This window comes from Delphinus delphis, chromosome 3 (assembly GCF_949987515.2).
Source record: "Delphinus delphis chromosome 3, mDelDel1.2, whole genome shotgun sequence".
NCBI lineage: Eukaryota > Metazoa > Chordata > Mammalia > Artiodactyla > Delphinidae > Delphinus > Delphinus delphis.
Window position 1 is genome coordinate 84,555,444 of NC_082685.1, and position 25,713 is coordinate 84,581,156.

The 25,713-nt window shown below is 33.9% G+C and overlaps 1 protein-coding gene across 8 annotated transcripts in view; it reads right to left on the bottom strand.

Annotated features, from left to right (window-relative positions):
* The window catches only part of FER (FER tyrosine kinase), a 468,208-nt gene that overhangs the window by 251,140 nt on the left and 191,355 nt on the right, over nucleotides 1–25,713 (bottom strand). For all 8 annotated transcript variants that reach the window (XM_069540597.1, XM_069540596.1, XM_069540595.1 and 5 more), the window contains one exon: nucleotides 5,910–6,002. In XM_069540597.1, coding sequence (XP_069396698.1) covers nucleotides 5,910–6,002 — 93 coding nt within the window. The remainder of the gene's footprint in view (nucleotides 1–5,909; nucleotides 6,003–25,713) is intronic.

The following is a 25,713-nucleotide window of genomic DNA, read 5'->3' on the forward strand; positions in this document are numbered from 1 at the left end:
TCAGTGCCAATGTTATACTACACATCTCAACTAAAACTATTACCAGATCATTCTAATGAGTCAGTATGAAATCATAGCTCAGTAAATTTAAACACTTATCATCAAGTTGGGATTTCGTATATAGAATATAGCATCATTCTGACATGATGTGGGTTATTTGTTTTAAGCATTTGAGCAAACACATAAAAGTACAGATTTACTCTCTATATAATGAAATTAAAGAAAATAAATCCTGATAAGCTCTTCTTGAAAAATTATGTATGATAATACTAGTGATTCAAAACTTGCAACTCTGAGAATAATATTTAGTTTTCCTAAACATGGCTAACTATATTGGAGAATTCAGTGTATTTATGTCAGGGATATGATGTAAGAAATTTAATTTTTATTTTCTGTTGTTTCTCATTTTTCTACATCTGAGTGTCTGGGCTAAATAAATAAATACTAAGACCTTCAGAATAAAGGAAGACAACCAAGGTTTAAAATACATAATATTTAAGCTGAACTTAACAACACGCCTTGTCAGAAGAAGTACAAGGTTGTTCTGCTAGACACAAAGGAAAACACTAAAAAAAATAAGCAATTTATTATGTTATGAATGAAAATAACTACATTGCCCTATGCCAATGGTGGAAGCCAAGTGTTACAATACCAACATGATAACTGACATACAACTTAAACACAGCTAAATGATAGTTTGCTAATTTTCTAAATAGAAGCAAATAAACAAATCTTATTTACTATATTATTATATATAATGGATGCACATCTTTATTTTTCAGTATTTTTATTTTCTAAATTCAAATGCAAAGTAATTCAAAAATTAAAATAAACTATATGTCAACAGAATCCAGAAAAATATTAATTTTAAAGAGACAAAAGAATAGTAATTCTTCTGACATCTAAAGAACAATTATCTGGAGCAAAATGTGCTTTATTCTGGTTTTAAAGAACATTTTTCAAAGAGTGCTACTATTATAAGGGTGTTCTGTACTCCACAGATCAGTGAACAGCTAGTACTCACAAGGGGCTGTAAGATGGAACAAACTGTTTGCTCAGCCACTTATAACAAAAATTCTGCAGTAAAGCAATGGCTCTGGAGAAAGGGCAGTATTCTTGACATGACTAGAACAGATCTCATCAAATATATTGTGGTTTGAAAGATTTTCAATGGAAATGGACCCTCTTGATTGCCAGTAGGCTTTCAGATTATACTATGAATCCTGTCTAACACCTCTGTCCTTGACTTCAGAAGCAGTCTAGGAGAAATAGTCCTCAATGCAAATTTATAACCTCCTGAAGCATGGAAAGATGCTGGCTGTGGAGCAGACCTCAATACGTGGAGGTACTATGGATAGGTTATTTAACTCTTTTAGTACAGTGGAAAAAAAAGAAAACATGCTTGGAGCTGACATCAGATACTGTATTCAGTTAAAGACAGATTCATCTAAAGCTAATTATCTAACATTCTTCCTTCTAGCGACACTGTTGATCAAAGTGTTCCATTAGACTGTCTTCACAGATAGCTCTACATTTTAGTCACACTGTAAAAAAATGTTAAAATAAGTAGCTATGATAAGTTCAATGGGAATATTATCATGATTAATTCATTTCCCTATGTATAATGCAATTAATTGTTTTATTTTATCTAAAATTATGCTCTCTAGTTCCAATTTTTGTATGTTTATTTGAGTAAAGAAACAGTGATTTCATAGTTGCTGCTTTTTTAAGATTTTAAATTAAATATGCTTACACACAGAAAAAAAATGAATTTGGATGTCTACCTCACACCATACACAGCTATTAACTTGTAATGGATCAAAGACCTACATGTAAAAGCTAAAACTATAAAACTCTAGAAGGAAACACAGGTGAAAACTGGCATGACCTGCATTAGTCAATGGTTTTTTAGATACAACACCAAAAGCATGTGAAATGAAAGAAAATTAGATAAATTGGACTTTGGTAAAATTTAAAACTTTTGTGTGTCAAAGAACATTACCAAGAAAGTGAAAAGACAATTCACAAAATGAGAAAAATTTTTTTTCAAATTATATATCTGAAAAGGGGCTTGTATCCTGAATATATAAAGAACTCATAACTCAACAATGAAAAATACCACCAATTAAAACGTGTGCAAAGGATATGAACAGTAATATCTCTGAAGAACATATGCAAGTGACCAATAATCACATTAAAAGATGCTCAACATCATTAGTCATCAGGAAAATGCAAATAAAACTACAATGAGATACCACTTCATATTTACTAGGATGCCTATAATTTTTAAAAAATGTAAAAATAACAAGCGTTGAGACTGTAGAGAAATTGGAAAACTCATGCATTATATACATTGCTGGTGGGAATGCAAAATGTTGCAACCACTGTGGAAAACAGCTTGGCAGTTCCTCAAAAACTTAAACATAGAATTACCACACAACCCAGCAATTCCTCGGTATATAACTGAAAGAACTGAAAACATACATTCACTTAAAAACTTGCATGTGAATGTTCATTGCAGCATTATTCATAATAGCCAAAGGTGGAACAACCCAAATGTCCATCAGCTGATGAATGGATAAACAATATATGATAAATCCATACAAGGGATTATTCAGTCATAAAAAGGAATGAAGTATTGATACATGCTACAACATGGATGAACCTTGAAAACATTCCATTAAGTTGAAAGAAACTAGACAAAAAAGGTCACATATTGTGTGACTCTTTTTATGTGAAATGTCCAGAATAGGCAAATCCATAGGGATGAAAAATAGATGAGTGATTACCAGAAAATTGAAAGGGGGGGGGAATTAAGACTAATTGCTAACAGAAATGCAGTTGCTTATTGCGGAGATTGAAAGGTTCAGGAATTCTATAGTGGTGATGGTTGCACAACATAATGAATATACTAAAACCACTCTGTGTACACTTGGAAATGCTGATTTTTGTGTTGCGTGAAGTATATCACAATAAAATAATTTAAATAGGCGTAAGTCTGCCATTTTGCAGGGTTTTTAAAAAATGTCTTTTATGAAGAAAAAAATCATTTATAGAAATTAAAAATTTTCCTTCCTCTATGTTACCTTTACCAAACTAGAATACTCCAAAAAATACTAAATTATGTCAGAAAAAAATTTTAAATTACAATTAAGGAGCCTCTAAATTTTATCCATCTTAGATTATCATACTTAATACCTGAAACCTTCACATTTGCAGTGACTTAAAATCTCAGTTAACCTCTGTAGTCGAGGGGAAAATCTTCTTCAAATAAATAGGATATCTAACACCTCACAGAAATAGTTCTGTACCTTTATTCATAGTGTACCACACATCATAAACTACAGACTATCTCAATCTTTTTAGTTCATGAAATTTCTGAATAAATCAGGCAATATCAAAGGGCACTTAACTGATGGAGATAATGATTGCCTTAATCATGAAGATAAAAATGTGATCAACTCGGGGAGGAAGTGACCGTTCCCTAGAATTCTCAATTAACAGAGGGAACATATTCTTAAATGAAATGGGCATTTCATAGCTTCAAGGATGTTCATAAATTTATTAAAAATGTATATCTGAATGAGGCACATGTTTTGTGGGAAAGGCACTTCATTTCAGGTAAAAGCAGTTTGTAAATATCAAATTTTAACCTATATCAATCACTGTTAATTTAGTAATTTTACTGAAGAATAAAGTAATTTTATTCTTCAGTAAAATTACTTAAGAATTTTATTAAGTAAAATTACTTACAATAATTTTACTTTTAAGTGGAGAAAACAATATGCAAATACTTTCAGATATTCAAAAAGTTATGGTTTATACCAATTAATTATGAAGAAAGTGGAGAAAACAATATGCAAATACTTTCAGATATTCAAAAAGTTATGGTTTACACCAATTAATTATGAAGACTGTACATACTATACCTGACACACTTTTAGGAGTGCCAACCCTATACAACTTCATCTTAATGAACAAATAGGATTTTTTTAATTTTAGATGTAAATTAGTGTGTCTTGAAAGAAAAAACCTCTCTCGTCCTCAGATCAATGCTGATTTATCAAAACTGCCTCTGTCTAGAGCCAAAAGCTGAACTTCCATAACAATGAACTTCAAAGTAATGTAGGGAAAAAAACAAACATGGGAAATGGTACCCCATTCCCATAGAATTCTTATTTTTCTGTCATTAGCTAAACTTTTTAAGCTCTAAATTCCACTCTCCTACATTTCCATCTAAAAATAAAACTAAAGGAAACCTTGAGTTTATAATGAGCCTTGGCTCTCAAGTATTTCAGACATTTTACTCAAGTCAAGCTTGATCTCTAACAGCACACAGGAAGAAAAAATGGTGGGGGACACCTTTCACAAATCAGCTATTAGGTGCTGGCACAAAGACCTCTGACCTAAGTGAAATAAAGGTGAGTTAATTACAACTTAATTATGTCCTGTGTTTCACTGACTCATTTTAATGTTAAATAATTTTATAAACGGTTCACTGAGGTATTTGAACATTTCTTCTCAAGAACTACATTTGGTTTTCTTTTTTAAAAAACTGTTTTTAAATATTTCCTTTTTTAGACCTGTTTTTCTTTTTTCTTCTAATAAAAGTTATCAAAAGACTCTCTTCATAGAGTCTCTGAAACTTCTTATAAACTCTTAATCAAGTCTCCTATACTTTATTTTGACTGTCAAATCATAACAAAACAAGTCCTATGAACTAGTATTTATCTGTAAAGTTGTAAATTTAAGAAAACAAAAGTAGGAGATAAGATTTGAAAGAGACTTACTCTATCATGTAGCTCTTGCCCATAATTATTTTTATTTTCACTTGCTATTTAATGCCATATGAGATGGTCTGCATTAGTTCTACTCCCATAGAACACTTCAGCATATTGGAAGTGACAATGGCAGCATCAAAGGTTAAAATCTATCTCTTTTACACAAAAATATAATTTCCTGCTTTTTTGTTAATTAAAATACTTGACGCTTTGCCTCAATTGTACATAAAAGATTGTTGCCTGAGTGGAATAAATATGGGAACATGTGTTTTATATTAAAAAGGAATTAGAGCAAATAAATGCAAAATGTGAATGGACATTTAACTAATCTAAGCTTAGGAAACACTTTTTTTTTCTAAATAAGAGGAGGTCACATTGTCTTAGCTGAACTTTTAAAGAATAAGAAATGATATTAAGATATTATTCTGTAGAAACTTCACAAGATGGGGGGAAAAGCATGTAATTAATTTGTATTGAATATTGTTTTAACCATCATTCAATAAAATACTATTATAAAGCTCTACTGTGAATGAGGCATGGCTAGAATAAAAAGTTTGATAATTTAGTTTTATAGGTCATGAAGTAAGAAAAATACTTTATAATTTTATATATAAATGAGATAAGAATATTTTTTATCTTGCTTGCCTATAGCTGCTATTACTAGGGATAATTAATATTCTATGCATTACTGCGATGTGCCTAGCCCAAATTTCAAACGGACTTCAATTATCTAATTAAAATGTTCTTAAAGATATGAACACACATATAAACTGATACATTTTAAAAATACATATACAATAATCCCTATTATAAAAACATGTTTTACTGTAAAAGAAACTTGTTTATATTTTTCTTCTAATAAAGCCCCAAAGTACATAAAATACTCCCTGTAACTACTTATATGTAGTACAGAAAATCTACAATACAAGTTTCTTTCCTGCCTACATCACTGTTACTAGGGGTTTTAATATACACATATATACACAGACTCATATGCCCACAAAAAGTTAAATTGTGTACTTACCTTTCCATTCATAAATACAAGTTTACATATTATATTCATTGGTATATCAGAAAGAAGGTAGACAATGACTATTTTCAGTAGCATAGAGAGTTCATCCTACTTACTGTTGAAGAGCCCAGTGCAGACTTTGGAGACCTAATGATTCCAGCAATTGAATGACGAATAGACTCAAATTTGGACAGCCTCTCCTTCCTTTCCTGGAGACATTAAGAAAGAAGCCTTCAGCAGTAGTAAACTATCTAGTATACACACAGTTATGCTGGGTATTTTGGTATTTATCCACAGCTTATGTCCATCCACTCTGTCTTCCAAGTAAATAAAATGTAAGCTTCCTAACATTAAGAATGAAAAATAACCAAACGCATATGAACTCTATAGCATTTTATTTTCCTGGTCCCTCAATAAATGTCATGATTTGGGGAAAAATAAGAAAGAAATAGAAATTCATGAGATGAGAGAAAACAAGAAATGCTAAGGAAACACAGAGAAAACCAAATATTAGTGCTCAGAGGAAAAAAAAAAAGACACAGCTAGAAGGAACCAGTCTAACAGAAAATTTGATAGTACTGTAGTTGTGACATATTATTCATAAATTTAATTACAAAGCAACTGCTGTATATGCCTTACTCCCCACTCTTCCATTCTCCACATCTTGGCTATACCTTTTTAACAGTTTTCGCCTTCCCAAATGTTTTTATTTCAGAAGATTTCTCAAGCACTAGAAATAGATTTAAAAAAAAATCCCAAACACCCCAGCTCTTCCAAATGACAGTCTATTTAGATGCCACGGTAATTAAAAATGAACAACTTTAACCAAAAAGCACACAACAGTTCTCAAAGCAAGGCTCTTAAAGGAGGCACTAAGGTAGAAACAATAAGGTTATTGATGTCAGAAGGGAAAAACGGTATAAGTCTGGGCAAATCACTTAACTATTGTGGCTCTTAAGTTTCCATATCAGTAAACAGGAGGACACTGGACTATATAAAAATCTTCATCTCAAAAAATTTGTGACCATTGTTCAACTCCCCAATCATTTGCATTGCATTGATTATTGATGAAACTTTCATAGAAGAGCTCCACTGCATCAGGCTGGCAACCAGAGTTACTCCCCTTAGGACAATTAGTTATATCCTGCCTGAGGGTACCCTCAGAACTTGTTCCCCAATGGAAGGATGAACTACGGAGAGTGAAAGGTAACAATGGAACACTTTTTTGTTAATAATAGCTTGTTGAAGCAATAACCATATATTATTTCTTACAGACTTCCGTAAATAAACTCAATCTAATAACATTATTAGAAGGAACAATGAAAGTGATTATTTGGCCCTGTAGGAACAGTCAGATACTTATTTAAGTCAGTAGGCAATAAGATTCAAGAAAAAGATAACATTCATGCTCAAACTCCAGGCTGAGGGCCAAATATCTCTGGGACTACTTATGCAAAGCAGCCATGAAATTTGGAGGGATTTTGCGAGAAATAACTACAGGGAAATTATAACGCTAGAGAAGATTGTCTCCTGAAAAAAATTCTCAACTGTTGATAACTCTATAATATAAATGAAATACTTCAAATATCAGTATGTCCTTCATAAAACGAATGCATTTATAAATAAACAAATAACTTAGTCTTTTGCAGATATTGATTTGCTGGAGAGAATGAAGGATACACAGTTTCTATTCCCATCCCATCACGGTATACAATTTAAGTATAAAACAGTTTCTAATTGATTTATTTTAGCAATTGGGTTCTGACTGAAGAGAAACCATTTTAGAAGTATTCACTGTCTAGTAACCTAGTTTGTCATGCTGTCTTTTTTTTCTTTGATGCTTGCATATTAAGAACATTTATTAAAAGAAAGCCCCCTTGCTAAGTCAAGCATTTTCATATTTTGAAATAATGAAATTGGAAACTAAATGTGCAAAAGGAACATTTGAATGATTAAGATTTTGTCTTAAAATAATGATGCTAAGGAAATTTATAGTAAAACAGAATGGAGTTCAACGAAACCTAGGTTGTAAAGCTTTCTGTCATTCTTCCTGCTTTCTTGACTCTGTATCTTCTTAAATGATTTCTCCAGGGACATAAATCCCAAGCCTCAGGCTATAATCAGCTCCCTCCCTGTTCAATATAGAAATATAATTCATGTTCCATGGAGATTTTCTCAAATGTATGAGCAAAAACGTATTATAATTCTTTTAATAAAGTATCCAGTAGTGCAAGATGTACACCAAACAGTTTCCTTTTGAGCACCTCACTGACTCAACAATTTAAGTACTAATAGATTTTGCTCAGTAAGCAACTGTGCATTTCAATTTTTTAAAACTTACAGTACTATGAGTTAAATTATCAAGACATCTTAACTGAAATTCTTCTTTTAAAACAATTAAGGGATATAATAATAGGGCAGTACATTTATCTTCTTTGCTTAAACTAATAAATTATTAAACAAAGAATACATTACGATGAGAATGAAAGTATTTCATTAGAGGTCCCTATGTCTAGTAATCAAGGCACTTTACCAATTTCAGCCACACCCTCACGAAGCTCATTATTCTATTTAACAAATTATTCATTTTTCATCATTATTATTCATTATTCCCAAGCTCATTATTCTATTTAATAAATTATTTTGAACAGATCAAAATAATCCCTTTGCCATTACCTGTGTAAGCTGAACATATCTTTCTCACAGCAGCTTCCTTATCTCTCCTCCCTCTTCCCTCTCTGCCTCCCATTTTCCCTTCTTTTCTCCTCCCTCTCTCCTTTACCATAATGAATGCTTATAATATTAGCTATTATTATTATTTGGGTTTTACTAATATTGACAAGGACATTTGGGCTGCTTCCATCTTTTGGCTATTGTGAATAGTGCTGCTATGAACATTCGTACACATGTACTTGGGTATCTGTTTTCAACTCTTTCAGGGATTTATCTAGGAGTGGAATTGCTTGGTCATATGGTAATTCTACGTTTACCTTTTTGAGGAACAGCCAAACTTCTTTCACAGTGGCTGCACCACTTTACGTTCCCACCAGCAACGGATGTGCCTTCTAACTTCTCCACATCCTCACCAACACTTATTATTTCTGTTTTTCTGATTATCATCATCCCAGTGGTTGTAAAGTGCTGCTTGCCTTTATTTTTTTAAGGATATTTTCACAGGATATAGAATTAAAAGTCGATGGCTTTTTTTTTTCTTCTAGCACTTTGTCTTCTGGTCTCCATTGTTTCTGGTATGAAGTCAGCTAGAATTCATGTCATTACTCCTCTATACATAATGTTTCTTTTTTCTCTCACTGCTTTTATAATCAACTAGGAAATAAGTACATGTAATTTTTTTTCTTTTAATTATCCTGCTTGGGATCTGTTAAATTTCCTGGACCTGTGGGTTGAAAATGTTGGAAAACACTTAACCATTGTCTCTTCAAATATGTTTCTACTCCCACCTCCCTCTCTCCTTTCTTCCCTAGATTCTAATTACATGTATGTTAGCCCTTTTGATATTACCCCATGATCTCAAACAGTCTATTACCTATTTTTCTCTTTTTGCTTCTTTGTGAATACTTTCTGTCAACCTGTCTTCAAAGCTCACTACAATTTTCCTCGCTGTGTCCAGTCTACTGACAAGTCCATCTAATGAATTGCTCAGCACTGATACTATATTTTTCGTTCTAGAATTTCTATTTTTTATAGCATCCACATTGCTGCTGAACTTCTCCATCTTTTCATATACATTGTCTATCTTTTCTATTAGATCCCTTAGTATTTTTGTAAAAGCTACTTTAAAGACATTGATAATTCCAATACCTGGGCCATCTCTGAGTCTGCTTATTTTCTTAGCTGTGGGTCACATTTCTTACTTTTTAGTGGACCATATAATCTTTGATTGTGTGCCAGATGGTTTGTATAAAAAAACAGTAGAATCTGAATTCAATAATATTTACCTCAAGAAAGAGGCACACATACTCCTTTTTTCTGTCAGGCTGCTAGAATTGGGGCTGTAGTTAATAAGTTGGGCCTTGCCTCTGCTGCTGCTCTGGTTTGAATTAGTTCACCACCAGCTTCAAATATTTGGGGCTAGATCAAGAGTTTTTCTTCAGCTACGAGTGGAATCTGAGCCCTGGCAAGATTCCAGCACCCTCTTTTTTGGGAGGGGTGTGGGATAGGTGGGCACTAGGGAGTTCTCTTTACTCTCCAGGCTCACCCACTACTTTATATATCTAAGATAACTTTCTACCCTAAGATAACTTTCTACCCTCCTTCCTAGCCTTTGGAAAGCCATTGCCCTGTACTCTGTGAAGACCCAGAATTCCCTGAAGAGAATCAACTTGGGAGGGATTTCGTATTTTCTTCTGTTGGTGAAAATCCAGAGTGCTCAGTCCTCCTGTCCAAAAGCCTCAAACACCACCCACCCCCCAACAACAGTGCACCACCTTTTTGGTGCAGGGAGAACTTCATTTGGAGTATCTTTCTCAAGTCTCCTTCTCTGATTCTCTGCTCCACTTGGTGAAGACCCTTGAGTAAATGCTGGTGAGTGGATGCTGCCTCACTCTGTGGGGAGGGCTCCTCCAGATTCTAATCTGTCACACCAGCCTACACACTGTTCTTTCAAGCTTGTTAAAAGCTTGTTGAGTTGACTTCTTATTCCCTTCGATGGAAGTTTCCTCTTATCACACAGTTCCACCAAGGATGGAAGTAGTCACAGGTTTTTTGTTTGTTTGTTTTTTGGTTTTGTTTTTGTTATGAAAGGCTTGCCACTTTCTGGACTTTGGTTCATTTAGGTTTCTTTCTGTCCTCAGATCCCTGATGAATATTTTTTTTAACCATTATTTTGTACTTTATCCTCCTTATTTTGGTTATGAGGTAAGAATGAACATCTCTTATGACTTTCTATATTCAAACAGGATGCAGCACTCATATGTATTTTATTAAGACAAGTAACCTACCCGTCATAATTTTATTTACCTTTATTCACAAACCAAGAAAATAAAAGACACAATTTAAGGGTCTTCAGTATGACAAAGAAGCCATTAATTTATCAAAAGTTACAGACTTGAATTTAACTACCATTTTCTAAAGCAGTCAATTATCACAACAGGCCTTTAAAGACTATGTTCCTCAGAAGATTATTTAAAGGGTTAAACTCTAGACATCACAAAAATTTTTCTTGTTATTCTGTTTTAGTTTTCTTGTTTTTTGGTTTTTTGTTTGTTTTCTTTTGTTGATTGCTCTTGGGGGGTAGGGGAGATGAAGTTTATTGGTTTTATATTTTCTGCAGAGGACCTCACAAGGACACCATAAAGACTACTATGTACATATTTCATTTCTGTAAAGATTTTAAGTTTCCAACTTTATCTAAGAAGTTTCATGAATGGTTTTACTGTTTGATATTTTCATACTGCACATGTATCAATAATCCTCTTATCTGTTCAGAGCTCCTTTTGTTACTGGAACTAATAACTGAGAACATTTCAAGTTTCAAGGCCTCAGTCAAGACTTTATTAGAATGGAATCAGCAACTGCAGGACCCAAAAGAAAATCATGACTTAAGTAACAAAAAAGAATAAATTTTAAAGAAAGGAATGTGGCGCTTATAATGTTGCGTTTCCATTATCAGCAAATAAAATCCAACTGGGAAACCTGTTTTAGAAAGAAGTCAGTTATGTTCTAAGCATTTGTCTCACCCTCAACCCCTTTCTAAGAGAAACTTCCACACTATGGGATTGCTGGTACCACCTGCCTGAGAATGAAGTTAACAGATAAAAGTTGAGAAATGAAGACAGACAAATTCTTGATGACATGGTTTGAATTTCCGGATATATCCAGTTATGTGAGTGGGTAAACTCTCTTTTTTGCTTTAACTAATCTGCCTTATTTGACTGCTACATAGAATGAATACAGCAGGCCTTCCTAGAATATCCATGAGTAACTGAAGATTTCTAATAAACGATTACAAATATCACAATTGTCACTAACAAAATAATGCACTAACATTTTTAATGTTTTGGACACATATTTACTTTCAACAGGAGAATAAATATTTTAATATTGAAATACATTAACATAAATGTAAAAATTATTTGCAAAATAAACACTTACTATGCTGTGATGATTACTCTTACTTATTCCCATTACTTAACAGTTTCAGCACATGACACACAAAATAACTGCTCAACATGTTGGTGAAAACCCTAGTTTAGATGGTTATTAATAGATGTTATATTACAAAAGGTTCAGTAATTCCACAGATTTTGGAAATGCTCAGCAGATTTCTTAAATGCAACATGTCTCAGAGCCTCAATAATGCATTAGTACATGCACTCTTTTTTTGGAAGAAATATTATTCTGCAAAATTCACTTCAAGAAATGCTGTCATGAGGCTTTCATTATGAGGCAGTAGGAGGGAAAACATTCTCCTCCACTTTACATCAGTCATGGCTTTTTCTTGGACATTATCTTCACATGTAACAGCTCCAAATTAACTAATTCCAGCTCCCCTCTTTCTGGCCACAAGCACCTACCCCATTGGTTTGCTTTCACCAGTTCCACTGTAACCATTTTCCAACATCACTGAAACCCTAAGGCTCTGAGTCTCCTAATCTCTCCCAGTCAATCACCTGCTCATTTCTTCTCTTCTTTTTCTAACTGAGATGCCATGACACATCATTTCACTGACACTTTTGCCAATATTCTAAATTCCCTTGCTCTCCTGTCTCTTTGTTGTCCCCAGGCAGCAAACCCTAATGGTGGATCGATTCAACTTTCTGCATTCAGCAACTCACCCCTGCTGGGGAGAATCACATGATTATTACTTCAAAAGAGCCCTAAATTTCTGACATACTATGAAAATTCTCTGGCCAACTCTCTTCTTAACTCTCCCACTGCCGTTGTCAACCATTTCAAACCTTTCTTACTTTTCTCGTGTCTAAAACCACCTTGTTCTACCCTCTACAGCTTCTTTAGAAGGAAGCTACAAGCCAGCAACTCCTTCAACTTCCCTTTTCAAATCTACAAATCCATTCCTTCTCTTCCCATGGAAACACGAAGCTGTCTCTCTCCCACCAAGGGTGACCACTCTACTTGTACCTCATCCCTTCCTGTCCTCCCAAGGACTTTACACCTTAAAAAAAACCTAATAGTTTTTTCTTTGATGTACTGTCCCATCAGCTTTTATATTTAAGTTGCTCTCATAGGAAAACAAGTAAGAGAAAGGAGGTGGGAGAGAGAAATGAAGAGAAGAAAGGATGAACCTTTCCCTTTACCACACATCCTGCTCCAGCTACTGCTTGCTCTTTACAAAAAAAAAAAAAAAAAAAAAAATCCCTAAAAGAGTTATCTATGTAAGCTAGAAATCTCAGGACCAAGTCTCTATTCCTATACAATAGGCACTAATCTGTTTAAATTAATAAAGCATCCATTGCATATACTGGTATTTTCATAAATTCATTCACTATTTCATCATTAGGCAATAAGCAGAGCAGAATCAATAAGTGATGAAGAGCATACTGGCCTAGAACAGTCAATATGTAACTCCAAATATCATACTTACTATCAGGAAGAACTCTGATTAGGTGTCATCGTCCAAACTACAATTTTTCAGCTGAAAATTTAGAGTGGGTATTCATCAAGTAACCATATCAATGGTTTCACAAAATTATTAAAGGTACAATAATAGTACAATAATTCTAAATATTTAAAATTGTATTTTTTATTAAGCAAAATTATTACATGGGAGAAAAAGTTTAGAGATAATGAGAATTTGAAAATTCCCTAAATCCCCTTGTTCCTACTGAGTTCTCCAGAGATTTTATAACTAGCGTTGTCTATCTCTGTCCTTATAGAGGAAACCTTAATTTATACCTATTGTAAATGCACATAGAAAATATAACAACAAAGAAAGTATAGCCCAGAAACACTAATCATATTTTCATCCATCAGTTTGAGGTAAAAACTCTGTATAGCTCTCTGAGTACAGAGATGACTGAACCTCAAAATAACGCCTGTCCAGGAAGGTTTCCTGTAGTTATCTCACTCAGAGCAAAATTTCATGAAGATTCTAATAAAAGTACCTGAAAGGTTCTAAATGGTGTTTAAATTTTTATTCCTGATGAATTTTTTACCCCACAACATTCTTTTTGGCTTTGATTATATACTTTCTATTTCAATATATAACTAGAGTTAAGAAGTGATTTGTTCAATTGGAGTGGCAGCCCTAAAAATTGAGAGGCTATATTTTATTAAAATAATGGCCAAAGGGAATGTCAAATGTCTTGACTAAACTTCCCTAGGTTTGCCTGACCTACACATTTTAGAAAGCACAGCTTTTAAAGGCACCAAGATTGTTCTTCACTGTCTTCATTCCTTAGGCAAGCTAACTCTCCTGTTTCAAGATACACATTGGAAATATTTTCTCCTTGCCAAGCATTAACTTCCTACCTTACAAGTGGCTGCAATGTGTTTTATCTGAGATTCAGAAAAGTTTATACAGAAGAAAATTTTCTTATAAAGGGGAAGGAAAGCTGATACAAATATTTGTAATGTCTGGTAGCAATCAGATGGATTCACAACTTCTCAGGATGGGTAAGGAAAAGAGGAAGTGGTTTACAGCCAATCTAGGTCTATTTAACACAAATAGCTATGCTCAAAGGTACATAGCAAGCTCAGCAGTTATTTTGTTTTGTTCTGTTTTTACATATCCAAGAGAATTAGAATACTACTATATAGGTGTAGGGCATTTGATTCTAATCATACTTTCATGGCCTTAGACACAGTAAAAATTTTTCCAGAGCCTCAAAAGACTATTTAGCCATATTCAGAGATTCTCAGAAGACAAAATTCTCAGAAGACAAAAAATGAAAGCATTTCACCCCCACCCCCGCTTAAGTCATGATAAGCTCACAATTCACATTTAAAATTCGAAGAGCATAAAGAACTTTATATCTAATGGATATGAAGCTGAAAGAAGACAGGCATTTATATTGAAGATTAGAAAAAGTAAGACAAAAATATCAATGATTTCCTTGGCCATAGAAGTCATTGAAATTATACGATTAGTCTGTAATATTTCTAATTCAGAATACCTTTGCATAGCTATACTTTATTCCAAGTAAAAACCTAATCTTTTATCGGTACTACTCAAATTGTAGTATAATATCTATGGAACTGACTGACAGATACATAATATTTTCATTTGAAATAATACCAGGAGAAACAGCAATTCAATAAAGGATGAATCTTAATTAAACAATAATCCTCTTTATCAAAGGATAAAGAAAAAAGATTATCTCACCAAAAAAAAATTTTTTTTTTGATCTTAAAAAGGAGTCTGGAATTTTCCTCTCATTAAAAAATAAAACAAACAAACAAACAAACAAAGAAAAAACTACCAGATACAATATGAAAGCATTATCATAAGTACCTTAGCCTACTTTCTTTCTGCTTCATGTGATAAAATAAAGCAGATGAGTTAATGGAGGAAGATTATACAAGAACAGCAGATAATTAGGAAGTACTCTATCAATGGATGAAAGACCACTGACACCCACAATGATCAATCTCAACATTGGGATAGAGGTCCAACTAAAATATACTTTATTTTCCACAGATCATTATCCTAACTTTTCCTTCCCTCTGAAACTTAGCCACCTGAAAGTGCTGATAGAAAAAAAAAAAAATCAACTATATAACCATCTCTGCTTATTCCTTGTTATCCACTTGCTTCTCGTGTCACTGAAATTTTAATTTGCTCTCCCACATAATCTCAATGTTGCCAAACCCATTGGGTACTTTATTTGACTTTCCACAGAACGTTTCCCTGTTGACGACTCCCCTCTTTTCCCTAGGCTTCAGTAACATCACTGCCTCTTGGTTTTCCTCCTATCTGTCTGGTTGTTCCACTTCATTCTCCCTTACAACATTCTTTTTCTTTGCCTGCCCCTTAAATGTCAGGCACCCAACATTACCATCCTTGGTCCTCCTCTCTTGTCCCCCCCAAAATCAAACACATTTATCTCTATCACTTCAATTATCATCTGCATGCTGATGATGCCCAAAAGCTACATCTCTAGGCCAGACCTCCAACTAGAACTCATTATCCTTCCCCCAGTTCAATCTGCTTCTATTCCTATGAGCCTTTCTTTCGTGGCTAGCGCCAACAACTACAGAATTCCGAAGGCAGAAATCTGGAGGTCAGTCTTGGTATTCCTTCTCCCTCATATCCATATCCAATCAGTCACCAAATTCAAAAGTTTGTAAAATATCGCTAAAATCAGCCCCTTTCTTTCAGGACTCCCTGATGTGACTTCAGTTCAGGCACCAGCATTACTGCCCTCAATTGTTCTTTGCTCCTGTTCTCTATAAAGCCCCCAGAGTGGCCTTTGTAAAAAGGTAAATCAGACCATTTCACTCTGCTGTTTACTATCTTGAATGGCTCTCCCACTAAGTTCACAATAAAATCCCAACTCACACAAAAAGTTTTTTCTATAATATAGCTCCTACATACTTATTCAATCCCATCTCTCTCCACTTAACTTTTCATACCTATAATATGGTCATATATAAATACTGAAGATTTAGAATGCACCATATTTTCTTTTACTTAAGTGATACATGATGCTTCTTCCTTTTCCTGAAATACTATTCCAATATTTTTCTCTTTTTTTGCCCTGTCCACCTCTTATTCCTTCTTCAGGCCCAAAGCAGACTTTTACCCCAAGATCTGGCACTCTAAATCAAGAGTATTCTTTTTATGTCCTCTGACAATACCCAAGCTTTACTCTCATCACATTCTTGTTATAATTATCTGTTAACTTCACTGTTACCTGTTAACTTCAAGGAACTGTGGGCTCCTTGCGGACAAGGACTTTATCTCATTCAGCTTTGTATACAAAGCTGAGACAGTGCGTGTGACATACTGCACTCTCCAAAATGGCCTCAACAATATCTCCATCACACATGCCCTTCTTACCATAAAGACTCTGACTCTTCTTTCACTGAGAAGTGGGGCATATGTTCTCTCCACTTGATTTGGGGTGAGTATGTGACAATGGTGAAAGGGACATTACATGACTTCTGAGGCTAGGTCATACAATCAGCTTCCTTCTGGTTTTCTTAGAACATATACTCTTGAACCTAGGCACCTCAAGCTATAACAAACATCAAGCAACCCAGAGACAGATCTACAAGAAGATAAACAAGAGCTCAGTTGAACTTGCAGCCAGCAGCACCCAAACTGCAAGTCATGTGGGTGAACCACTTAGGAAGTGGATCCTAAGGCCTCTAGTCCAACTGTTACAGTTTATGATACGTGGAACAGAGATAAGCCTTCCCCACTGAACTCTTCCCAAACAGAGATTCATGAGCAAATGAATAGTTGGTTGTTTTAAGCCTTTAAGTTTTGCAGTGATCTGTTACATAGCAATAGATCATCAGAATAATGCCTGTCATAAAGTACACACACAGTGGATTATAGATATGCAAAACACGTACTAACACATATACATAAAGTTTGGTGAATCAATGAATACATTTTCCAAATCAATTTTACTCCATAAGTTAGATTTGGTGGACAGAGGAGAGACTGTTGCCAAATATTTTAATTAGAATAGTTAAAGTATCTTACCTTTTTTATCATTACAAAAACTGATTCAGAAAATCAAACACAAGAAATATATAAATCAAGGTAAATGTCCTCGTAATCACCACCCAGTTCAAGAAACAGAACTTTGCCAAATACTGCAGAAGGCCTCCAGGTGACAGACAGGTCCCAGTCACAACCACCTATATCCCTTCCTCCAAGGTTACCACTATCATGCCTTCTACAGTAAATCACGCACTTGCATTGTTTTTAGTTTTTAGTGTGCATCCCTAGACACTATACTTTTAGTTTTGAACATTTTTAAAATTTTATTTAATGTATCTTTAAGCATCTTTTAATCAATAAGTTCCCTCTCCATCCCTATATTTTCCTTACAATTCAGCTGTTTAAAGACCCAGCCATTTTGGATGGACCTAGGGCCTGTCATACAGAGTGAAGTAAGTCAGAAAGAGAAAAACAAATATCGTATGCTAACATTTTATATATATATATATATATATATATATATATACATATATATATATAGAATCTAAAAAAAATTGGTTCTGAAGAACCTAGGGGCAGGACAGGAATAAAGACGCAGATGTAGAGAATGGACTTGAGGACACGGGGAGGGGGAAGGGTAAGCTGAGACGAAGTGAGATAGTGGCATGGACATATATATACTACCAAATGTAAAATAGATAGCTAATGGGAAGCAGCTACATAACACAGGGAGATCAGCTCAGTGCTTTGTGACCACCTAGAGGGGTGGGATAGGGAGGGTGGGAGAGAGATGCAAGAGGGAGGGGATATGAGGATATATGTATACCTATAGATGATTCACTTTGTTATACAGCAGCAACTAACACAACAATGTAAAGCAATTATACTCCAATAAAGATGTTAAAAAAAAAAAAAGACCCAGCCATTTGACTCAGAGTTTTCCACAGCGTGAATTTGATGATTTCATACTCATGGGGCAGTCCAACATGACCTCTGTCCTCTTTTCTACAAACTGGCAGCTAGGATCAGAGGCTAGACAACGTCTGGTTCTCTCTTTTTGTGATGTTAGCTGCTACTGATGATCAATGTCTACATCCACTAAATCATGGGGTATTGTAAAATGGTGGTATTTCTTCAAATTCTATCATTTGTTTCCCATTTATTAGTTGGAATATTTCTATAAAAAGATGCTTTTCCTCATCAATTATTTGGTTAATCAGCAATTATCTGGTAATACAGTTCATATAGGAAAGGCAGGATAAATGTTTAACTGTTTTATATGGATATATTTTTTTAATTCAAAGTCTTTGAAACAAGAATTACAAACAAATCAAGATAAGTTTAAATATACTCATTAATGGAATAATAACAATGATGGTGGTGATTAAGGTAAATATAATCAAAGCGAATATATAACAAACTTTTTTAAAGGGCCCTACATATATTAACTCACATAATCCTTACAAACAACTTCATCAGACAAGTACTATTATTTTCTCTTTTTTAAAGATGAGGACACTGAAGCACAGTTAGTAAATGACTGAAACAAGATAGAGGCATGGGTAATGTCTTTATCAGCATTTAAAGGTGGTCCAGAAATAAACATACACATATTCTCAAGTTCACTGATGTATTTCTATGGAGTCTTATAGGGTTATCTCCATTTAGCACCATGATATTTAGCTATGTGACAAAGAGAAATGAGTCCATAAAATACTTAGAAAGGGCTGACGCTACACTAAACCTAGCCCTACTTATCTATAACTCTTTTAAATTCTTTTCCTTGGTCATCTTCAACTTCCCATCTCTCTTTGGATGGGAAGTTTTAATTCAAGTAGATGTTTTAAGTTTTTTTCTTATCCCTAATTTGTCCAAATTCCTAATATGAAATTCAGTATACCAAAGTTCTTTTTCTGACTTAAGAAAATTTGTATTTACTTTTCTGGCTTAAAATAAGTTATTCCACCTTGGGCTTCAATTAAACTTATATTACAGTACCTAATGCATTGATATAAGCTAATAACTATGTTATTATAAAGATAAATTATAATTATTATTATGCAAAGGTTAACATGACAAATTGGCTCTAAAATCTTTCATTGCAATAAAGTTTTCTAAATGTCTGCTGAGATAGAAAGTTCCAAAGATACTACATAAAGTAATAATCTCTGTATCAGAACAAAGTATTTTAACTGGGTCTCTACAATTTAATGTATACTGATATTTGCTCTACCATTTACTCATGTTTACTTGTAAAAATTATTCTTCAGAAGTCCATTTATTTGAATTACAAAAATACCATAATACTGGAAAAGATTTTAAAGAAAAATCAAGATACATAAATTAGATACTGGCTGGCATGTTATACATACTTCTCATTATTTTAAAGCTTTTACACAAGAGTGAACGAGTAAAATGTATAACAGAAACTACACCAGCCAATGGATACTTAGCAAATCAATTCAACCAGCAAAGTACTCAAGCACACTGAATCATCTGACTGGTAAAGATTCTTGAAAAACTAAGTTTAAGTAAAACTGTATTTTTAAAGATTCAAATCTGCTAGAAATAACTTTGGTTATAGAGTTTATCCTTAAATTCTTATAACCTTAACAAAAAGCATCGTTACTTAGATAATATGAGGTGTAAACAATTAAAAAGAACTCATTATTTTGAAATGCATGTTGAAGAGAGATAAAGAAATGAAACAAAGTAGGTTGCACAGATACAACGCTAATTATTTGGCCTAATACTAACCAGAATGCATAAGAGTATAAAGACAATGTTTTCTTAACCAGTTTTGCTTTTACATTAACGATACTTATATAAACCAGGACAGAAAAAAATGTACAAGTACATGGATTAAATCTCATGTGGCTAGTCTGGATGAGACCTATTACTGATACCATTTCATACTTCTCCCTTCAACAGGCATGTACCAGTTTATTAAAATTCATCTAACAGATAAATATAAGAAATGCAGAAATGCAACATGTAGAACATGTAAGTTAAGAGAACATGTAGTTCTCTTAAATAAGACATTTGTTACAGATTTAAATGAGAAATCTGTGTGGGATGGCTATTCGTGATTAGCTAACTGGACTATTCAAGTACAGTTATTACATTTACCAAATAATAATACATTTTCACTTGAGACTTAAACAATATTATCACTTTCTTCATACTAAGGGTAAATAAGTATAACAACGAAGAATGTCAATCTTCACAAATATAAATAATTAAATACAAGTGATCAAGATAAAAAAGGAATATTCTACTACATAGAATTAGCTCAAACATAGAGAAAGTATTCAATATACTTTTAGACATTGCATTATGAAGTTGCTATGATAGTCTATGAAAATTTACAAACTATTACTAATAGGCCTACAAATGTATTTTCATATACAATTCTCAATTATACAATTTCCTAAACATTCATTACCATTCCCTGACTATTGACAAATGTTTATTTTGGCATGTAATATTAAAAATAAATTTTTAAAAATCTAAAAACTATATTTAAAATCTGCCTTTTTGAAAAAGAAACTATATTACCTAAAAAGACATGCTTAATGTTTTTGCCATAAAAGCAATAAAAAGATTAAAATAACAAATTACCAGCAATATTATATTGGCTGGCACATTTTTTTCTCTAAAGGGTTGGACAGGAAATATTTTAGGCTCCTGGGTCACATGGTGTCTGTCACCCCTACCCAACTAGGCTGAAGCCTGTGTTCCAATAAAACTTTATTATGGACACTGAAATCTGAATTTCATATAAATTTTACATATCACAAAGTAGTCCTTCTTTCGATTTTTTTCAACCTTTTAAAAATGTAAAAATAATTCATAGCTCATAAGCCACCCAAATATAGACAGCAGGCCAGATTTGGCCCATGGGCCATAATTTTCCAACCCCTATTATGTCACTTAAATTACAGAAACTATACAACAAAGGCTATATAAGCAGTTGTTAAGAGGACAGATTCTACAGTCAGACTGGGGGCATTCGAATCCTAGCTCTCCTACTTGCAATCTATATCAAGTTGCCTAACTGTCTGTACATCAATTTCTTTCTCTATAAATTGAGAATAATAATAGTACTGCCTATTCGGAATAATAATAGTTCTGCCTAATAGGGTTGCTGTAAGGATTGAATGTGGCATGAAAAGGACTAAGCAAAGCTCCTAGCACCCAATAACTAGTTAACCCTCTCTAAATATGCTGCTGCTGCCATAATCAAAACACAGGAAAAGTTCTATCTCATAAAAGTACACATTATAATATGCAAAGGCATTCTACTTCCAAATGTCCACAGGTAAAATTAGAGAAAAATCTTTTAAAAAATAGTTATAACATTTCAGAACTGGGAGATACCATAAAACTAATCTTGTTTCACCAGAAGTTCAAAGATGTTTTTGGTTCAAGTCTGAGTTAAAGTCAAAACCAGGACTAGAATCAAGTGTCTCCATCTGTATTATGAGACCAGAAAGTCCTGTGTTTATTGTATCTTTGTAGCAATTTCGTAGACATTTATTGACCAAAATTTAAACAACATTCCTTTTTGAGGGGTTTGGAAAAGAGTATTTGGGAAGTATGAGGTCAGGGGCTGGCAAAAACTACTCCAGGCAGACAAAATAGCACAGTGATTAAAAGCAAAAATTTGGTATCAAAGCTGGATTTAAATTTTGCTGCTTGACCCACATAACCTTGGGCTAATTTATGTAATATTTTTGGGGCTCACAGAATAGGTACTCAAAAAATATTTGAATGAAAGGCCAAAAGAACTAGGCTTCTCTCAAAGTTAAGGGTCTCACCCACAACCAAAGCTTCAACTTTTGAAAATTTTCTTGATAATTAAAGAGAATAATACACAGCTGTAATGGGTTGGATGTGACACCCTCCCCCAAAAGATATGTCCACCCAGCACACCACATCTCCGTAAATGTGACCTTTCTTGGAAAAAGTATTTCTGCAGATATAAGTAAATTAAGGATCTCAAAATGAGATCTTCCTGGATTATCCAGGTGTGTCCTAAATCCAAAGACAACCTTCCTTATAAGAAGACTTAAACAGAAGAGGAAAAAACACAGAAGAGAAGGCAATGTGAAGAAGGGAAACAGAGATTGGTGTGATGTGTCCACAGGTCAAGAAATGCCAGGGTTTGCCAGTAGCCAACCACCAGAAGCTATGAGGGAGACATGGAACTGTTCTCGCTCAGAATCTCCAGAAGGAACCAACTCTGCAGACACCCTGATTTTTAACTTCTGGCCTCTAGAACTGTGAGAGAATAAATCTATGTTGCTTTTAAGTCAGCAAGTTTGTGGTAATTTGTGAGAGCAGTCCTGGGAAACTAATATACAGCTGACAAAGAATCACTGAATATTTACCTTGTAAAGTGATCATCAGCTACTCTAAACATAAAAAAAAAAAATCACCCTTATATGAATTCTATTCATCAGGAAAACTGGTTAAAAATTGCATTATTCTCATAAATTCTATACAGTGAGATTAAAATGTGCATATATGCATTTTTTATTGTTCATTTCCCACTCCAGGTTTTAGAACCTAATCTCTGACCAGAGACAAAGTTGCTGACCAGCAACACCTTGCCCCCAAATCCACTATCAGAAGTACAGCTGCAGTCCCAAAGACAGTTTTTCTCAACAGGAACCCTGATAACTCCAGAAACTATACAGCAATATGCACAGCTCAGCAGTAGCAAGGTCACAGGACTGTCTCCCTCTGGCTCTTCATTCATTTACAGTACAGTAGCTGGAACAGTGGCTAACTTTTTTATTTGCCTTGCTAGCATCTATTTTCATACTAATTACCAAATGCGGTTTTCACATTTTGGGGTCCAATATTGTTTCCGATAATAAGGTGCCAGCAAAGAAAGAAGGAATTTCAAAGGCAACCAACTACTAAGAAAAAAAATAAGTTGATTAGTATAAGTTTACACAGATAGGACATGTAGTAAAAAGATTAACATTGAAAATAAGTATAAAAATTACTGGGCCATAGTCCTTATTCTATCACACTTTTTTCATGTTTTATATAGAATCAGCGTTAGAAGGAATCTTTCAAGCTAGAGATTTTTCTACTTCAACGTTTTCACTCATAACAGTTGAGAAAATGGAAATCAGAGTAGGTAAGATGACTTGACTCATGACACACATATGATGACAAAGCTAACTCCTTTTTCCACTGTAACACATGGCCTAGATTACATCCACAAAGTCAACCAAATGCTGGGCATTGGTCACTCATTCAAAAATTTAGGGTGGGGTGGGGAGGAAAGGCTCTAATGACATTAAAGTAGAAACGTTACATTGAAACAATTACTACATTCAAATTTATAACATTTAGTATAAAACTGTTGTTCATTTACACCCAAAAAAGATGCACTATTTTGAATACCATATCTCAAGGAATGTAATAAAAACAGAAAAAGACCAGTAAATCTTAATTAAAAATAATTATAAGACTGAGGAATGCTGCTAATATGAAGATATACTCTCTCTCTCACACACACACACACACACACACACACACACACACACACACACACAGCCATTTGGGAACCGAAATGGTGAAATGTTAGATATGATTGAAATTGTATCTGTATCACACAGATAAAATTATCTTTTTTTTTTTTTTCACTAAAGATAAAACACTAAGATAGGGGAGAGACCTTTGAATACAGATACAGGAAAGTTTGGATCCACATGTCAGAGATGCTTCATTCAGTGCCTAAAAATTCATTAAATCTCAAAGTAGTGAGAACCCAAATGATTTTAAGTATTTTCAAATACATGAATAAAACATCACTATTGCTAAAGTTTTAGGGGCTATGTCAAAGAAGACAGTCATAATACACTGCTTGAAGTCTCTGTGAAAAAAATATTGACATGCTTAGAAAATGGCCCTAACACTGAAGGTAGCTAACATTTATTGAGCACTAACTATGTGCCATGTACCACGGACCCTGTCCATGAAGTCTTCTGTACATTTAATCATCTATAACACTATATAGCAGGTCCTGTTAGCCTCACTTCATAGATTAGAAAGCCAAAGTTTGGAGTGGGTAAATAACTTTTGCAAGGACAATAAGAAGTTCTTACTCAGAATACTAATTCTTACACTCAAACCTGTAACGTAATCTAAATCACATCATTTGTTCTCTTCCCTACACTGATTGGGTAGCAACAATATAATTTATAGAACCAAAGGATTAATATCTAGAATTGTTTTAAATCAGCTTCAGCGCTCTAAGAATTATATATAGATTCAAAAAATTACCAACAAATTGTCTTAAGGCTTTAAAGGTACAAAATAAAATCAAATAGCTAATTATCATATCTTAATGCATAGAAATTAATACTTTTTAAAAGAATAACTTCCTTTAAAACTAAATGGCACTAATGAGATGCCTCATTTGACCATATATTTAAAAAAGATTATCCTCACAAATCAAATTTGTATTTCTGTGTCTGGCCTTATCTTGCTGAGTCAAAACTATAAGACTCCGTTTTGGAATTTCTTCTATCTGTATTTTGTGCCTTTTTTTTTGTTTCCAGATTCCTCCCTTGGTGTTAAAATATGGGTTACCACTTACTGCTACTGACAATTCTTGATTCCACTCCTCCCCCTCTCCTCCACCACCCCACGCCTGCACTCGCTATTTACCATTTGCTCTTTCTAATCTACAGTACACTGAGAAATCATGAAAATAAGCTCATTAGAACTGCTTCTAAATAAGAGTAGAAAATTCTAAGATTCTTTCTGATCTTTATTATGTGAACTTAGTCACATTCATCTGTGAAATCCAAATAGATCATTTTTTCTCCTACTTCTAGTTTCAGAGTAGAGGTCACAGAAAGAATGACCTATGGAGAAACTGGGTGTTTTTCTATTTGTTTCTAAGTGTAAAACTCTACCTGCACGCCTTAAATTTGGGTAGTATTTCCAGGTTTTTACTACCATCCTGGAAGAAGGTATTGCCAAATCTCCTAGTCTCTATTCAGTTTTCATTTTGCTTGAGCTCTGTGGAAGGCAGATTTCTCAAATGGTCTCTAAAGTTCCCACCCCTTCACATGCACATCCTGCATTATCACTAGGACAGTGATATGGTGGATTTCACGCCCATGATTAGGTTATGTTACGTGGCACAGCTGACTGTAAGAAAGGGAGAATATTCTGAGTATGCCTGACCCAATCAGGTGAGCCCTTAAAAGAGACTGGCCTCTTCCTGAAGGCAGAGACTTAAAGCTTAAGAGAGATTCAGTGTGAGGAAGATTCTCCATTGCCGGAGGGGACTA